This window comes from Lissotriton vulgaris, unplaced genomic scaffold (assembly GCF_964263255.1).
Source record: "Lissotriton vulgaris unplaced genomic scaffold, aLisVul1.2 SCAFFOLD_2582, whole genome shotgun sequence".
Taxonomy (NCBI): domain Eukaryota; kingdom Metazoa; phylum Chordata; class Amphibia; order Caudata; family Salamandridae; genus Lissotriton; species Lissotriton vulgaris.
Window position 1 is genome coordinate 248,494 of NW_028254948.1, and position 18,896 is coordinate 267,389.

The 18,896-nt window shown below is 48.8% G+C and overlaps 1 protein-coding gene across 1 annotated transcript in view; it reads left to right on the top strand.

Moving 5' to 3' along the window:
- Window positions 1-18,896, top strand: part of LOC147659366 (alpha-1,2-mannosyltransferase ALG9-like) — a gene marked incomplete at its 3' end in the record, with an annotated part of 102,454 nt that overhangs the window by 36,774 nt on the left and 46,784 nt on the right. The window contains exon 4 of the mRNA XM_086951797.1: window positions 8,542-8,612. Within this exon, the coding sequence (XP_086807923.1) occupies window positions 8,542-8,612 (71 nt within the window). The remainder of the gene's footprint in view (window positions 1-8,541; window positions 8,613-18,896) is intronic.

Here is an 18,896-nt window from a genome sequence, read left to right on the forward strand (position 1 = left end):
CCCTGCACAATGAACAGAAGTGTCTGTCGGAGCAGTGACTCTGGACTGCTGCCCCAGACCTGCCGGCCAACAAATATGAACTGGGCTGCTGCAGCCCAAGGAAATGGGGACCATTGTGTCGTACTCCGAAGGAACAGCAAATGAGCGAGTCCTTCTGTGCGTAGATACAGTGTCGCACAGATTGCAGCAGCATGTGCATTCGCCTGCTGAGCTATCCGTACCGCTGGGACAAACTGTCTCTTCTGAAAGCCTGACTGCTCGGGACTGAAGATGGTGTCCATCGGTGAATAGCGAGATTTTTTTTGAGCGAGTGTGAGGGGGTGTCGGTGTGAGGGGGGGGCTTGGCAGGATGGAAGGCAGCATGCAACTTGAATTAGCAAGCTAGCTAAACTGCTGAATGGCGGGATTAGTGGAGAGAAAACTGCATGAAAAGAAGAATTTCTTCATTGTGTCCAGTCTTTACTATAGGGCGGGGTGTGGATAGGGGGTGTTGTATGTTTACTTTTTCTTATCTATAACATGTCCCTCCTGACAGAAACTGTGCTTCTGCCTTCCAAAAGTGGGGGCAAAAGACACGCTACCGACGTATTTCTCCACAGATGAACAAAACTCTTGAGTTTTAGTCTGGCCAGAAGTTATGCGACATAAATGATCCAACTTTTTTGTTTCTGCTGCTTCATTATAAACTTTCCTTAAATATTTCCCACGTTTGACATCCTTTGACTTTTCAACATCTTTCCTAAAACCACTGCTTCTTGCTTTCAGCCCCCTCCCCAATTTTCGCCAGCTCCCCATGCTTATAAAGTGGCTTGTCGAAAACGAAACATTAGAACTGCGACAGAAATACACAAAGTCTGTTTGCGAGCTGGACTGTAGTGTGGTCGCAGCTTCATTGAAGGAGGGGGTTGGATGAGGTGGGGGTATTTGCAGCAGCATGCCTTCTTCTTGTTTCAGCAGTGTTTCTGGTCATCGCTCGCCCTGGGTCTTGCAAAGGGGCTTTAATCCCAGCATGCACCCCGAAGCCCAGGCTGCTGCTGACTCTGCTCCAGCCCTACAGGACATCCAGAGCCTATCTTGAATCTCCCCACCTCCTTCTGTGACCCTCTAGTGTGTGTCTATTCATGTGATGGAGAGTAGAACCCACTTCCCTTGTCCCCCCGTCCTGTGCAGGTAAGAGTCGGCCTGCAGCGGGAGTCGGCGAGGTCTGCACGAACGGCAGCTCGTGGCTTTGCTAATAATCTCCGGCCTAGACAGTAGAACCCCTCTTTCATTTTTAGGGCTCGGGCCTAGCGTACACTGCGCATGCAGTGTCGCACAGCGAGAGTCCTTTTCCCAGGGATTTGAAAATGGACCTGGAAATTCCACTCAGCTTGTGCGTGTTATTTCCAAGGTCCATTTTCATTGGCCTTCGCGTGCGTGGTGTTTTTTAGCAGAACACGCAATAGGCCATAGGCGGTTGCGTAGCTCCGCCTATGGCCTATTGGTGTCTGTTACACGCACCAGAGGCCATATGTTTTGAATTATCGCGGCTTGACAGTCGCAATAATTCAAAACATATGCTTGCAGTGGCGCGCGCGCATGCACCACTCGTGGGCTTTTTTTTTTGTAGTTCGCTATCGCTTTCAATTGCTTTCATTTCTCGCAGATTCGTCTTAAGCTAATTGCTACTCTCTGAACTGCAGAAGTATTAAGGATAAACGAGCGGCTAATGATGCACTTAGCTCTGAATGCTGCAACACTGAAACCATTACCTCTGAGGCGGAAGCCGGAGGAATTACTCGCTGTTTTTTTAAAATTGTTTATCTTGTGTTTGGGACATATTTTAAAACTTTAATTCCTTACCCTGAGCTCTTTGCTGGGCTATTTGCCAAACAAGCATCCCACATTCAGCGGATTTAGCGCTGCTTCGTGGAATTGTTATTGACGGCCGCCATCGCCAGTCGCGAGGCCACGCCCACCTGACAGGCCACGCCCACCCCTCCTCTCCCTAAATGTGCTTTCCACGCAAGCGCAGTGGACGAGCGCAGCGGGAGCTCCGTTTGCGCGCCGAAGGCGCGCCTAAGGCAAGCCCGTCTGCGCCCGTCCTCGCCAAGTCATCGCCTCTCGCCAGTCACCCTGGCCGTACCCCGTCACCACCCCTCCACTACGATAAAGAGCAACTACTTGCATGGAACCCTGGACGGTCCTGCGCTAACATCATAGGTAGGCCTGGTCACACTTGCCTACAATGTCAAACCTGCGATTTTACTACCGCTAACCCCCATTCTATTCGACAGCTACTAGAACCTGATAGCACCACCTCCATCACGATCCTTCACCTCAACGTGAGGTCGCTAGCCAAACACCACCTTGAGGTCAATACCCTCATTCTGGAAGAAAACCCTGACATCCTCTTCCTCTGTGAAACATGGTTACGGGATGGCACCTCCACCATTCCCAACCTTACGCTACCTGACGACTACCTTATGTCGACCATTAATAGAGATGGAAGAGGAGGCGGTATCGCTATAATCTACAAGAAAATGTTTTCTTGCTCATTCGCCAAGGAAGAAATACCAGATTGTGAAAGCGCCCACTTTAAAATCACCATAAATCCCAATTTCACTGTGTCGGGTCTCTACATCTATCGCCCGCCTGGCCCCGCTTCAAAATTCATTGATGCTCTCCTTGAGACAACTACCTCTTTAATCACTAAAAATTCAAACTTCACGATCCTAGGAGATCTCAATCTTCACTTTGACCTGCTAAACGACGCTACGATCAAAAATCTCCTCGCGGATCTCTCCGCACTGCAACTTAATTCTTTTATTTCCACCTCAACGTACCTAGCTGGCCACATCCTAGACCCAGTTTTCTCAAACTTGGAAAAACTTACTTCAGAGACTCCCTTACCGATGGTATGGACTGATCACTTCCTCATTAAATTGGCCATACTGATCAATAAAAGCAGGCACAATACCGCCTCGACCAGTCGTCTAAAAAGACCATGGCACAAACTGTCTTGTAATGACCTCCACACCACCCTAGGAGAATTCCACCATGACACTAACTCGGACATCAACGCCAACTACAGTGCGTTTCATGAGTGGATCACGGGAGGGCTAGATATCCTCATTCCAGCAAAATAGTCAAAAGGACGTAACTCTCCATCCAACCCCTGGTACAACGACACCCTTAAAACCTTACGCAAAGATTGCAAAAGGGCGGAGCGCCTTTGGCGAAGGGGATATAACATGGATGAAAAATCAAACTACTTACTTCTACAAAAAACGTACCACAAAGCCATCCGTGCTGCGCGGACTGCCTTCTACGCTGACAAAATCGAATCTAGTCCCACCCCTGCTAAAGAAGTCTTTAAACTCGTGCAAGAACTTCAGAGCAGCAAATCTCCCCTCCCTAGTATCTCCTCCGCGCAACAATGTGAAGATCTTGCTAGGTTCTTTGTCGACAAAGTACAGAAAATCTACACTTCTTTTCCTCAGCACTCCCCTAGCCCTACCTGCAGCCCTTCTCCTCCTCCCAACTACTCTACCCTGACTTCCATCCCGGAAATCTCCGGTGATAACCTCATCAAACTATGCAAAAAAGTCAAATCTGGTTCCCCGGCAGACCCCATGCCCCCGGCTCAATTCTTAGAGTCACTCAACTTCTTCCTACCGGCACTTACCTCTATTCTGAACCTCTCCTTTACTTCAGCGTGTGTACCATCTGCCTGGAAGCAAGCGTGGGTTTCACCCATCATCAAGAAACCCACCCTAGACCCATCAAAACCGGAGAACTTTCGACCGATCTCCCTGCTCCCATGGCTGTCCAAACTCGCTGAAGCGCATGTGAACAGTACTCTATCCCAGCACATGGTCAATAACATCGTTCTGGACCCATCTCAAAACGGGTTCAGACCAGGCCATAGTACTGAGTCTGCTCTCCTGGCCACCACAGAGCACCTCCGAACGATTTTAGACGCCGGTCAAAGTGCTGCGCTGATTCTTCTGGACCTCAGCGCAGCCTTTGACACGGTATCCCATGACATTCTTCTCAGTCGTTTGGAGACATTTGGAGTATCTGGCCATGCTTTGGATTGGTTCCGATCATTTCTCGAAAACAGATCCTTCCGAGTCTCTGCCCCTCCCTTCTTATCCAAACCCTATCCCATTGCACAGGGAGTTCCGCAGGGCTCTGCGTTGAGCCCATCCCTTTTTAATCTCTATGTCCAGCTTCTGGCGGCAGTGGCCAAAGAGTGGGGCCTGACATTAGTGTCGTACGCCGACGACACACAGCTGGCCATCGCTCTTTCAGAAGGTCCTTCCAACTCTTCCTCTAGCTTCAAAAACGGCCTCTCCACGGTTGCCCAATGGATGACAATGAACTGTCTACAACTCAATGCTGGTAAAACAGAGGTGCTACTCCTTGGCAAAAACACCAGCCTCTGGAATGAGCACTGGTGGCCGTCCTCCCTAGGCACCATCCCCTCTCCCAAATCCCTAGTGAAAAATCTAGGCGTTTGGATGGATGCCTCACTCAACTTTCAGGCCCACACCAAAAAAGTGGCTGGCACCTGTATTGGCCTGCTGAGGAGCCTTAGCCACATACTTGGCTTTTTCGACACCAAAACTCGCCAACTTATTATTCAAGCCACCATCCTCTCGCGTCTTGACTACGCCAATGTACTCCTTCTTGGTGCCAACAAAAGTGAGGTTGCACGACTCCAACGTGTGCAAAACTCTGCGGCCAGAACTCTGGTCGGCCTCCCCCGTAGGTGCTCAGCCAGAGCAACCATCAAAAAACTACACTGGCTACCCGTTGATTCCAGAATCAAATTCAAGACTCTCATCATGACCTTCAAAATCCTCAAACTCGATACCCCCCCTCTGCTTCAACTACTTCTTACCCCCTATGCGCCGTCACGGAACCTAAGATCTTCTAATCAAAACCTTCTATGCGTCCCGCGCATAAAACTTTGCCGCATGGGCGGCCGCTCCTTCAGGTTTCTTGGAGCCAAACTTTGGAATGATCTGCCGCAACACATCCGCTCCATAGAAAGCCTACTGGCGTTCCGGAAAGCAGTAAAAACCTATCTATTCCCTCTCCCGTAATGTCCCTTTTCATCCGTCTTCCGCTTAGGCCAGGTTCTTGGTTCTTAGCGCCGGGACGCCTCAGTGCTGGGGCAGCTGTTCGCGCTCTACCAAAACTATAGAATAGAATAGAATTAAAGAACTCTTGTGGTTTCTATGGTTTCCAGTGGATGCGTTTCCAGTAATTGTCTTGAGCGGAGGCAGAGCGCCTATTTTAAAATGACATCTTCTGTTTTTTCGATAATTGATTTCGCTTCAAGTACTCCATCACCAATGAATATGTTATAAAAAGCAACTTCTTAATCTGTTTAATTCAGTTCCGTACGTTTGTGAAAAGACTCCGGTGGTTAACCCGCTCTGGACTCGCGCACATTTCTTAGGAGCAGGGGCGTGTTTATTCTGATATTTGAGCCGAAAGTGAGGCGGGCGAGAGATGCAGAGGCAGGATGTTCTGTGATGTTCTGCTGCGGGTGCAGTTTTTGTCCATGGCCCGAGGGGAGTTTCCGGCAGACCCGCTGTGCCAGAGCAGAGGTGCTAGGAACCCCAGCAGCATCTGTTGGACACCCCCCTTTCTCACAGGTCCTGTCTCAGCCATATACAGCGCCATCCTGGCCCCTCCCTCCGTGCCTACTTCTAGCCTGATGCTGACCTTGGCACTTAAACTGGCTGCCCCTTCTCTGCTCCCGCCTCCACCGCTGTCAGTGCGTGTGTACCCACAGTGCTGCTCCCATACTGTGTACTGCAAACCTAGGGTACCCAGATAAAACAAATCAGTGCACCGACTATACCCAACGCAACGGGACCGAGCAACTGCCGCCGACATGAAGGGTTCCAGAGAGCACCTAAGCGAGGTCTTTCCGTTCCGGAGTGCACAGAATGTGCCCGGATTAACGGGGAAGGATTTTTGAGTCAGAGCCGGGCAGTGCTAAGCCCCTCGGAATGGCTAGGAAATCCGCCTGCGTAACAACCCCCACCGCCGAGGCTGTGCCAGGCCAAGTTATGTTCTCTCTTGGCCTGATATATACACAGTACATAGAAACAGGCAACACAGGCAGGAGTGTGCAGTGTGAGCAGTGTGTGAGTGTGCAGGGTGAGCAGTGTGTGAGTGTGCAGGGTGAGCAGTGTGAGAGTGTGCAGGGTGAGCAGTGTGTGAGTGTGCAGGGAGAGAAGTGTGTGTAAGTGTGCAGGGTGAGCAGTGTGTGTGTGTGCAGGGTGAGCAGTGTGTCAGTGTGCAGGGCGAGCAGTGTGAGAGTGTGCAGGGTGAGCAGTGTGTCAGTGCGCAGGGTGAGCAGTGTGTCAGTGCGCAGGGTGAGCAGTGTGTCGGTGTGCAGGGTGAGCAGTGTGTGGGTGTGTAGGGTGAGCAGTGTGTGAGTGTGCAGGGTGAGCAGTGTGTGAGTGTGCAGGGTGAGCATTATGTGAGTGTCCAGGGCCAGCAGTGTGTGAGTGTGTATGGTGAGCAGTGTGTGAGTGTGTAGGGTGAGCAGTGTGTGAGTGTGCAGGGTGAGAACAAATGACGTGCTTTGGTGCCAGTAAAGTCCAGTGCTTTCACTGGGACGTTATTCTAGGCACCTAGAAGACCTGGCACATGTTACTTGAGGCACCCTGTTGTGGTGGTGTTAAAGACAGGGGCACTGCTTTCAGAGTCTTTGACTCCTAAGGGGGACCCCAACCACCTGCCAGCTCTTTCACAGGAGCGCAACATTTCCATGGACCTTCATCTGACCAAAGCTTCCATTCCAGACGACAGACCCTGGTGTCTCACAGAGGATCACACAACACCACACAGACACACACCACACACACACACCTCACACACACAACACCACACACACACACAACCACACACATAACACTACATACATAAGACCACACACGCCACACACACCACACACATAACACTACATACATAAGACCACACACAAAGCACCACACACACACCACACACAACACCACACACACATACACACAACACCACACGCACACACCACCACCCACACAACACCACACACACATACACACAACACCACACACACACACACACACACACACTTACCACCACACACTTACCACCACACACTCACCACCACACACTCACCACCACACACTCACCACCACACACTCACCACCACACACTCACCACCACACACTCACCACCACACACTCACCTCCACACACTCACCACCAAACACTCACCACCACACACTCACCACCACACACTTACCACCACACACTTACCACCACACACTTACCACCACACACTTACCACCACACACTCACTACCACACTTTCACCAGGCACACACACACACCACCATCCGTCGGTGGACACTTTCAACAGGCACACACAACACCAGCCGTCACTGCACGCTTTCACCAGGAACACACACACACCACCAGCCGTCAGTGCATGCTTTCACCTGGCACATACAACACCAGCCGTCATTGCACGCTTTCACCAGGCACACACACCACCAGCTGTTTGTGCACGCTTTTACCAGGCACATACACCACCAGTTGTCAGTGCACACTTCCACCAGGCACACACACCACCAGCCATCAGTGCACAATTTCTACAGGCACACACACCACCAGCTATCAGTACACACATCAATTGTTAACGCATCCACAATTAACTATTGTAGCAATCACAGTAAGGCACGCTTTACTTTTAAACATATTCATCTAAAGCGCAGCATGCTACCATTGCTACAATTCAAATCCAACCCACATAATTCCACTACACACCACATGTGTACACTCCATAACGCATGGCGAAAAGACATTGCCATTTACAATGCCATTAGCTCAAACTCAAATAAATCCGAGACCTATTGCATTTCCAATGCTTGTTTGTACAAGTCAATGCAGTTGTAGGGAGTACTGACAAAGCAATATATTATGCACTTGCACAACCTAATGAAGACTGGCATAGTTTACATTTGTAATTTAAATCTCTTTGAATCAGGCCTACTCCTTATTAGTTGCCATTTTTTGCATCTGACATTAAACATATATATTCCCTGCCTTAGGTTTTCCATTTTGTTTTGCATATGGAGGTTTTCTTAATTTTTAGATGCAGCTAAAAAGTCTTGGATTGCGTAAATATTAATATTGCATTGATATATGTAATTCAAATATTTTTCTTACATTTCTTTCTAACCAGTGCTAATACATATATACAGTTTTTCACAATGTTACTCATGATGTCTTTCTGCCTTGATTACTTACTTTAAAGAAATTATCATGTGAATCTTCATTCCTTTGACACCTGATTTCTGGTTTAGTCATTCCAATGCACCTTCCCCTGAAAAATGCCTGAAGTCTGCACTCCTATATATTTCATTTGCAAGCTGTAAACCAAATACTGTGGTTGACATGTGAGCTGTTAGTAACTTAGAAATGCATCTATTGTCCTTGTGATTTGACCTTAATACTTACAAACTAAACACTCTGGTATTTCTTCTTCCCAGGTGCTTGTATTTTACTTTGTAAGGAGTCTTTTGGCCTTCTTCAGCTGCATTTGTGAACTTTACTTTTATAAGTAAGTGCGCTTTTGTTAACTAAACATCCAATGTTGTATGTGGCCCAGCTTATGGAAGATGGTCTTAAGATATGTTACAGGAACAAACTAACAAAATAGCTTCTCGCTGAGGAAAATAAAGTAAAAACTCGAAGAAAGATTGTTTGATTCTTATTTGTAGCATGCCAGCATCCTGTATGAAGACCACTTCAGGGCAGAAACGACAGGGATAACCAATTCTATCAAGCAATTCAATTCAAATAATCTTTATTTCGATCATAAAAGATGTACAGATGATTTATATCAATAAAAACTTTGTAAAGTGTGCTATACATTTTAAAAAGAATTCCCCAAAGACATGATTGCAATCTGGTTGCTAAAAATACAAATTAATTAAAAAGAGGAGGGATCTGCAACGAGACTAATATGGAAGGTAATAGTAAGGAAGAGTGTTCATGCAACGAAAGTGTCCTTGATAATTTTTGTGCGTAATCGCCACATTGCCGTCAGAAACTTTGCCATTGCAAACACTGTTGGTGCCGATAAGTCTGTCTTGAGGACTCTGTAGGCCGGAGCATAAGATCGAAAGCCCAAGTTCCTCAGATAAGGGACCAACCAATAACTCCTGATTCTGTTGTAGGCTCTGCAGAACAGGACCACGTGGAGATCACATTCCAGTTTATAGTTGCATGCTGGGCACATCCCTGAGTCCAGATTGCCTTCCCAGGATTTGGTAAGGGACCTCAAGGGTAAAGAGCCATACCTCTATTGCATGTAGATCTTCCGTACGAACACAGGTGTCATGCCATCTAGTACATATTCAGGGCTATAAAAGTCTTTTGCCTTAATGAATGTGTCAGTTAGGGATCCTTCTCGGATAGAATTCAAAGACTTCTGAAGCATGACGCTGTAGAATAGATTTGGGAGTTCTTTTCTAGAGAGCCTTACGGACACTATTTCCGGCTTGGACCATAGCTCTGGGTCTCCGAGGATCGTACACATGTCCCTGATGTACTTTATCCACGGGATTTTGGTGGCATAGGTTGATCTGAGAAGTTCCTGCAATTCCTTTCTATAGTGTACCAGATCGTGGCTGCTCCACAAACGCCTCCAGTAGGTCAAGGGTTTAAGGCCCAGTTCCTCCGTGATTGGTCGTAATGCCAAGTCCATTCTTAGGGGGAGAAGAGGAGTGCTCGGGGGAAGTGCAGCTAGTTGTCTTATAAAATTATTTTCTGCAACCTGTATGGTGTGTAGCGGGATATGTCCCCATAGCTCACCCCCATAGGTAATACCCCCCCCCCCCCCCGGGCTTGCGCTTTATAAATGTGGATGGTGGGTGCCAGTGGGCGAAGAGGGGATTTTTTGGCAATTCTTGTAATGGCACCTGCCCTCTGAACTAATTTTGTGGTTGCTTTTGTTTTGTGTGGCAACCATGTCAGGTTCTGATTGAGGGTTATGCCAAGATATTCTATTACAAGAACTCTTTCCAGGGTTGTGGATCCTAGGCGGGGATTTTGCAGCTTTTGGGTTTGGGGCTGAGAATCATAAATTTTGTCTTAGAGGGGTTTATTTCTAGGCCCCTTTCGTTACAAAACCCCAAAAACCCATTCAGGACCCTCTGGAGCCCCATTGGCGTTTTGGACAGCAGCAGGGTGTCATCCGCGAACATAATCGCTGGCACCCTGCTGCTGTTCAATTGTGGTGCATCGATGTTAGGGATCCTGCTCAGGTGCTCTATCACCCCATTCACGAATAAGCAAAACAGGGTCGGCGCCAATACGCAGCCCTGCCTTACCCCTCTACGAACGGGGAATCTGTCTGTGAGCCTGCGGCCCTTTCCATATCTAATTCGGGCATAGTTGTCAGTATGCAGCCTGATTAGGATATGGAGAATATCTCCTGGGACACCCAGCTCAGCCAGCACCACCCACAGTTTAGCCCGCGGGACTAAATCGAAGGCGGCACGGAGGTCCACAAAGACCGCATACAATGTCCCGCCTTCGATGAGCACCGTCTTCCAGTAGATGATATTCAGTCTGAGTATTTGGTCGACTGTGAAAAATCCTTTTCTGAATCCCGCCTGGAGAGGGCTTAGGATGTCAGTGTCCTCCATCCAACTCAGAAGCCTGTTGAGTATTAATCTACCAAACAGCTTCTGAGATACATCAATGAGGCTGATTGGGCGATAGTTGGCTGGGAGCAGGGGCGACCCCTTTTTAAAGATCGGGACCACCTCCGCCCCCAGCCAAGTATCTGGTATTTTCATTCCCCCCAGCACTGCATTGAATAACACCATGAGGTAGGGTGCCCAGATTCCGGGTTCATGCTTGAATAGGTCACCCGGCACCCCGTCCAGACCTGGTGCCTTTCCAGTGGACAGCCCCGCTATCGCCAGCGTAATCTCTTTCACACTAAAGGGATCAGAGGTCTGTCTATCAAGGATAGTGGGCGATGATGGTTCTGTCTCCCCGTTTTCAAGGGGAGTATAACAGCTGGAAATGTTTTTGCCAGACATTTGCGGCAATGTTGGGTTCAATTGCCGTGGGAAGATCTCCACATCCGTGATTAATTATTCTCCAGAATCTACGGGAGTCTCTTATTGCTAAGGACTCTGATAGATTCTCCCAATGCTGCACATCCCACTCTATCTTGGCGTTTGCTAGAAGTATTTTATAGGCCCTCCTTCTGGAACAAATCTCTTCCCTCGGGCCTCCTGCTTTTAAGACCGATATGAGTTCACTTTTTGCAGTTCGGCATGCAGTGTTAAACCAAGTGCCTTTGTTCAATCCCTGGGTTCTAGGTGGTCTGGTGCAGAAGAGGTCAGCTTCGAGCTTTCTGATTAAATGCTCGTGTACTTGTGCGAGATCCTCACTATTTTCCTTCATGGAGTCCAAGTTCCATAAATCAAAAGCTTCCTCTAGAATTGGGATGATTCCAGCGTAGAGGGTGGCTAGCTTTGCTTCGCTGGAAGCAAGATTTTCCCATCTAATCCTCCTTCTGTTGTTGTCTAGGAGGTGTCCCTCTCTAGGCTTTTGCTCATTTGACGCACTCTCCTCCATGCAGGGGATGGCATAATCTAGTTCTAAAGCGTTGTGATCACTGTCCTGTCTAGGTGTTACTCTAAAGTCCACCACCCTTTTCCAGGCATGCAATTGTACCAAGAAGTAATCTAATCTAGATTCCCTCCCGACTTTATTATAAGTACATTTGCTTGGGATGTCAGACCTAGTGCGGCCGTTACAAGCTCTCAGATCGTGGGTGAGATTTAGTGTATTTATTTGTACGGCCAGCGGTGTCCATGCTTTAGGAGGGGGAGCCTCTGTTGGAGGAACCTGCCAACTTGAATCCTCCTCTAGGGAGGGTCCATCAAGTAATCCAGGTAACGGTTCGAAGTGCGAATTAAAGTCCCCCCCTATAAGGTATGGTATGCCTTCTGGGATAGTTTCTAGAAACCGGGACAGTGCCTCAATGGTTTTGGAGGTGGCAGCTATTGAGACTGGCCTAGAGTAAATATTTATTACAAGTAATTTGTAAAGTCCCGGCCATTCGAGAAGAACTGCCAGTATGTCTTCCGAATCCACGGTATATCGTGAAGCTGAGCAGCCTAGATCGGAAGCCACCCAGATTGCCAAACCTCCAGATGGTCGGCCTCTCCCTCCCCGTGTAGCTTGTATCGAGAATGTTTCAAAACCCCTATACATGGACTCCTCCCTTGCCCAGGTCTCTTGGAAGAGACAGGCACTTTTAGAATTGATAAGTTCGGCCCATGAATCCGAGTCTATTTTATTGTCCAGGCCTGCCAGGTTCCATGAAAGCAGTTTTAATGTTTGGGGGACAAGATGCCCAATCCCCTTCATGGTTTGAATCAGCCCTTGTCCCATGCATGAGCCCTCTAAGTTAGTTCCACTTTCTTCTCTCTGTTGGAAAGAACCTAGATTTCTGTTAGGAGAGTTCTGCTCCCCATGGATAGAGTTAGGGGGATTTTGAGTGCCATCGTCATGCCTTGTTGTGTGCCTAGGTGCCCTTTCTTCAATGGCCAACTGTCAGTCCACCATTTCAAGACAGTCGTATCGGTTGAAGGTCAGTAGAAACGGTGGCTGGTAGTGTCTAGGGGGCCAAGGTACTTCTCTTTCGAATCCACCCCTTCCCATTCCTCTTCTATTTACAGTATCCCAACCTTGGGGGTCATCATAAGTTGACGAGTAGTCAAAAGGTGTTCGCATTTGGTTATAGGGGATTCTCCTCCCTCCCTGGTTACCCCCCCAATTTCCCAGTGAGTCGTGATGGTGTCCCCGTCTCTGGTCATTGGGTATATGAGTGTTTGTTGGGTAAAAGAATGAAAGAGGGAGTGGGTGGATGTTATTTCCCTCATCCTCTAGAAAGGAGCCACAGATATATGAGACTGTTCCTGGTTCTTTGAAACTCACCAGTATGCAGTCGCCACTGATTGTTTTAGGTCTCTTTCCTACCCACGAGACTCTTCTTACCATGCGAATGTCGCTGGTCATACCTCTGGGAAGTGGTCTATGCGTGGATAACCAGTTGATTACTTTGTTTTTTAGTGAGGCCCCTGTCTCGCTTGCCGCCGGTTTTAGTTCAGGTGCCCCAGCTAAAATAACGGTATATGGAGCAACCACTGGCAGGAGGTTAACAGTAACAGTTTTTTGTGATTTTGGCACTGTGTTATTAAAATTCTGAGAATTTTGATTGGTAGTTGTTAAAGATTTTGGTGCGTTTGTGTGTTGTAGCTGGGAATGTGTGGTATCAGTGACTGCAGGTGTTTGTTGTGCACCAGGGGGTTGCTTGTGGGAGGCACCTGCTGGGGTCGCTGGTATAGATGGTTTGACTTTTAGGTTGGGTGGTTGGTAACTGCCAGGTTTAGAGTTTTTAATACCGGTTGATGTGGTTGCGACCTCGTTGCTTTTTGCAGGTTTCTGGGGGTCAGGATTCTTTTTATGTTTCGGGTCTGTATTGGAGACTATAGGACAAGGGACCCCAGGTTTTCAGCTCTCCATAAGCTGTGAAGCGGTTTTCTCAATTTTAATTAATCTCGCTTCTATTTTGATCAGGCGGGCTTCTAGGGGATTTAGGATTGACTTGAGGAGATTTCCTATGTCTGCTAGTGTTATGTCTTCTTCAGCTGTCTCTGTGTTATGTTCTAGTGCAGGAGGTGGCAGCTCAGTGGTAGTGTTACTAGGTGGTTCCAGAAGAGGGCCCTTCGTTGTCACTAGTGGAGAACTATCCTGTATAGTGTTGTCGATGCTGAGAGTATTGTGTGTTGCCCCTGGCTTTGGTTTTTTTGACTTCTTTTCCTTATTGCTCTGTTTCCCAATTTTTCTTTTTTGAATTGCACCCTCCCTTAGGCCCCGATCTGTGTTTAACAACCCTGTTAAGTTTGGGGTGTTTGTTATAGGTGGAGATTCTTCCCTCGGTGGAACGGGGCTTTGTACAGTTAATTCAGTATCTTCTCCCGTGTTTGTAAAGTTAGGCGGTTGCGTGATTTGTGTCAATGGCAGTGAGAGAAGACTCATGTCTTTGAGGTTGCTTAGGGTTCCTTCAGAGAGATCTATGCTGATAGGTGGCTGGACCCCTCCACAAGCTCCAAGCTGCGAGCTGTCTATATTCCGCCTATCCTCAGGGGTTTTTGCCATCGCTAGGATACCCATCGATGATCTCCGGACCCACTCGATTTCTTGCGAAATGCGTCTTTCTAGGAGAGTGATGTCATCGATCAACAGAGATCCCGCCTTTAAAAAGTAATTATCAATTTTACCTTGGGTAGGAGCGGGCGTCGTGGGTCCAGTGACAGTCAAATTTGATTTGCTCCTCGTCTCCATTTTACTCATAATAAGCAATATGTCTTAAGGATGCAGGGAGGGGCCAGATGAAGGGGAGAGGCAGAGAGGGGGACAATCAAGATGTTAAGGGGATGGCCCGGTCCGGTCTCTAACGTTCTCGAAAGGCCTCAAACGGCCCGCTCTTTGCCCGGTCTTCGCCCCGAGCTCCGTCCCGCGTCGCGGTGATGTTCTGGTCGCTTATGACCGTGTAGGCGGTGGGCGTGGCCGCCGTGGGAAGAGGCACCAGCTGCGCTAACTGGGGAATGCTGGTCCTCGCAGTCCCCCGGTCGGTAGCCTGCTCCTGTAGATCCCCGCTAGCCTCAACCCACAGAGCACTCAGCTGGGAGCAGTGACTGCTTCTGCCGATTGCAGAAGACGCTCACACCAGCGAGTGCGGTTTGGTGGGGTGGCGTGGAGTTCCTTGGTACGGCGGTCGAAGGTCTGTGTCAATCCCAGGTCTCAGTTGCAAATTCAGCGCGTGAGCGGCACCCGCGAAGCGGGTGTCGCGAAAGGTTTTCAGCCGGTGGCGGTGGGCGTGGCCGCCGGGGGAAGAGGCACCAGCTGCGCTAACTGGGGAATGCTGGTCCACGCAGTCCCCCGGTCGGTAGCCTGCTCCTGTAGATCCCCGCTAGCCTCAACCCACAGAGCACTCAGCTGGGAGCGGTGACTGCTTCTGCCGATTGCAGAAGACGCTCACACCAGCGAGTGCGGTTTGGTGGGGAGGCGTGGAGTTCCTTGGTACGGCGGTCGAAGGTCTGTGTCAATCCCAGGTCTCAGTTGCAAATTCAGCGTGTGAGCAGTGATTTCAATACCTTAGTAGCTTGCACCTTGTCCACGCGAGAATGTAAATCTCGGGCCGCGCTCTCGTTCTCCCCCTCCTTCCCTTGGTAACAGGAAGTGACGCGTAAAGCGAACACAGCGTAGGGCAGTGAGAAAAACTAGCATAATTTCACTAAAACATTTAACAATATAAATACATATATGGAAGTATAAAAACATATATATGCACTACTAAATTGTATTTTTTAAAACAATTTCTGCTTTTCCCGGGACAATACTGACTTAAAATATTGTTATGTTGTTTCAGAAAAAAAAAAAAGTATGGAGTGATTAAGAAGTTTTCTAATTTTTGGTTGATTCTGTAGCTTCAAAGCGACAGAAATGCCTTTTCTTTTACATAGTTTGTTGCTTCGAACATGTCTTTTTGCCACTTGGCAACTCTTATATCTACAATGGATTTTTTCGAGGGAGGAGGGGGTTGAGCATGGGGCATAGCATTATACAAAGCAAGATATTCTGAGCCCTGAGCGGTTTTTGTTTCCAAGCCTTTGAGCCCACACTTCCTTCTCTGTTGATTGTCATCTCATACATGGCGGCAAACATACCCCAAATGGAAGTAGCAAACTTCATACAATGTTACGGTAAAGCCACACTAAAGAGATGAGTGGTGTGAGAAGGTGGCCTGATATGCAGTGCTCACTATTCTAGTGAACACTATGTATCAGTCCAGCAACCCTTATTGATGATTGGTTGTAAGTCAACCTTATAGACCAGCTATCCTAGTAGCATGGATACGACCAGTCTAAGGCTAAAGACTCGAGAGGGCGTGTTAAGCCAGCTGTTATACCACACATATATCCCTTGAACACCCAGTGAAAGGACACCACACAAGTGTTATGAAAATAAACAGTGTATTTATTAAGATCACAACAGCCCTGTACTCTTTATGAGGACAGGGTACTAAGCACAAAACAAAACTCTTACGAAAATACTTAAGTTAGCACAGTATATACAAATGCCCGAGGGGCACGGAAAACCATATACTCTGAAAGTGGAATGCGAAATTACTAGCAGGTAAGTACAGTACTAATAGCCTTTGGAATCGCTAGGACTTGACTATAGAATCGTTAGATTACTTCTAGGAGACCCAGGGGACTCTGGTGCAGAGTGTGCACTCTCACGCGTGATGCGGGACAAAGTCTATGGTAACTAGTAATGACAAAGTTAGTGTTCTCGGGCGAACCCGACCTGGTAGGAGGAAAACGAAAGTGGATCCTGACCCTTGGATAGTGAGGCTATGCTGGGGCACCGAAATGCCGAAGTTACCTAGCCCAGGGGCTGCAGCTGCATAGGTCTCAAAAGACGTCGGGAATCCTCGTAGACGGACCAGGAGCCTGGAAGAAAGATGCTGGCAGGCGACCAGTGAAGAGAGTTCGAAGTGATCCAAGCCTGGATCTTGAAGACAGCTGACACCTGAAAGCAGAGGGGACCAAGTTCGAGACTACTAGCCAGTAGTCAGTGGGCACCAGGAGGGCACCGGATGGTAGCCACCTCGACTAGGTGAGTGGGTGACGCTGTGCTCGCAGATCTCACGGACCAGGAGGCGTTGTCGGCGACCAGGATGGAGGAGCGAGCTGTCCCACGATGGATGAAGCTGTCGGCGTCGCTGGACCCAGGATTGGGCAACAAAGCCTTGGCAAATTCAAGCCCACGCGGTGGACTCAAAATGGCCTCTGGAGTGGACCAGGAGGGTCCGGGGTGCTTCTCTTGAAGAAGGAAGCAAGGGCCAGTCTGGAGCAACCAGACCAGCAGCAGTGATGTCGTCGGGCGTCGTGAAGAAGGCCACAAGCCAGCCGGCTAGTAGCCACACAGCGCGGTGAGCAGGCAAAAGCAGAAGGGCCCCACGCAGATCGTGGAGATGCTGGAGGGCTGATCTTCGGTGCTGGAGCTGCTCAGGGTTGGGGCTTCTCGGACCCCAAAGCACTCACCAGTGGAGCACACGGTGGGCTTGTTGCAAAGAAGTCGTGCAGTCTTGGCGATCGTCGGTCCCTCGAGGTCTCGTCGCACTCACGCTGCTCAGCTTGGCTGTAGAGGTGAGTAGAGGTCAGAGGTGCCAGGGAAGCCGGGTCTCGTCGAACTGGGCAGTCGGATTCCGGAGGAAGGACTTGCAGCAGACCGCAGTGTTCTTAGGATGGTGCCCGCTTGATGCAGGGTGACTACTCCTTAGCCACAAGGGAGAATCTTGAAGAAGAAATCTTGATGTCCTTTCGTAGAAAGTCGTGTCTTGATTCCAAAGATGATCTAATTTGAACAGGGGGCCCGCTCCTATCTTTATACTAGGAAAAGGGGCTGACCCGGTGACTAGGTCCTGCCTATGGGTGGGACTAGGAGGGGGGTGGTTACACCCCTCTCCCATGCCGGACTTCCCCCAGGCCAGGGGCTGGTGTGCCCCTGGAACTGGTTCTGACCGGCCTGTGCATAGTGAGCACCGGGGTGCCACTCAGCAGTCACCTTCCTGTAAAGCCCTGCCTACCCAGGATACACAAAACCCTGTCTGGGACGGTGCTAGCACCGCCCTCGACAGGAAACCCTTTGTCCAGGCTCCCCTCGCTGGAAGGACTCCCAGCTGCAGGGGGTCAGACTCGTGTCTGTGGTGGCAGCATCCATTTTGTGGAGCTGAGGCTTCGTTTAACTTTAACCGGGGTTCACAGTTACATACATGTCGTGTCCCTCTAGAAGGGTGGAATGCTAACCCCGTCGCCAGAATTGGCGAGGGGTTAGTATTCCAATTCGTATGACACCTTACTCAACATGTTTTGATAAAGCAATACCAAAGATAGCATTTAACCGCGAGGATTATAATGCACTTAAGAGTATATGGTATGCAATATCATGGAACAGCTATTAGGACTTGGTTCCGCAAGCTGCAGACAGGCTCAGCTCATGCCAGAGCACCATCTCACACGATTCCAAGCACTCTGCCTTCAGGATTGTCATGGCCTGCCATAGGAGTGACTGATAGGAATCTGTGTGTCCATTTTAGGGTTAGATATAGGTATACTATATCTACAGCAAAGGGTGATTACACGACTTTGCCCCAGCTGTCATGCAGCCAGTTGTGTCAAATTTAGGAGGCCAGCCAGGGGTGGCATAATACATGCTTCAGCCCCTGGTAGGCCCTGGGTACACCTATGCCCTGAGTTACAGGGTCTGATAAGGTGGCCCAGTACCAATTGGTAAATGCACCTAGGGTACACGTTGTAATTTAGAGAGAGAACAGCCAGGCTGTGGGTCTGATTGGCAGGCCCACAGCCAGAGAAAGTCGTAAACCAGTGAAACAAAAGCAAAAAATCTGGGTGATCATAGGATTGCAGACCCTACTCTCCTACAAGTGGATTCTTGTGTCCAATTGTATCTTTGATTAGATATCTAAATTGTGAACATTCTTTAGTTGATGGTGAGACTGTTGCACTGCATACCCCATGAGCTGGACAGCACAAAGCAAAACAATCAGTTATTGGCATATAGCGAAACTTATAGAGGTATTAGAAGAAGAAGGCTTAGGTGGATCAGTCCCAAAGGTGCTAGATGTAAAATTCACAAGGGGCGTGGCCAAGTAAAAATGATGAGCTGCTACTGAGGGATTTAGCCAGTGCTATAAACTTTGCAGACAATCTGTTACATGCTT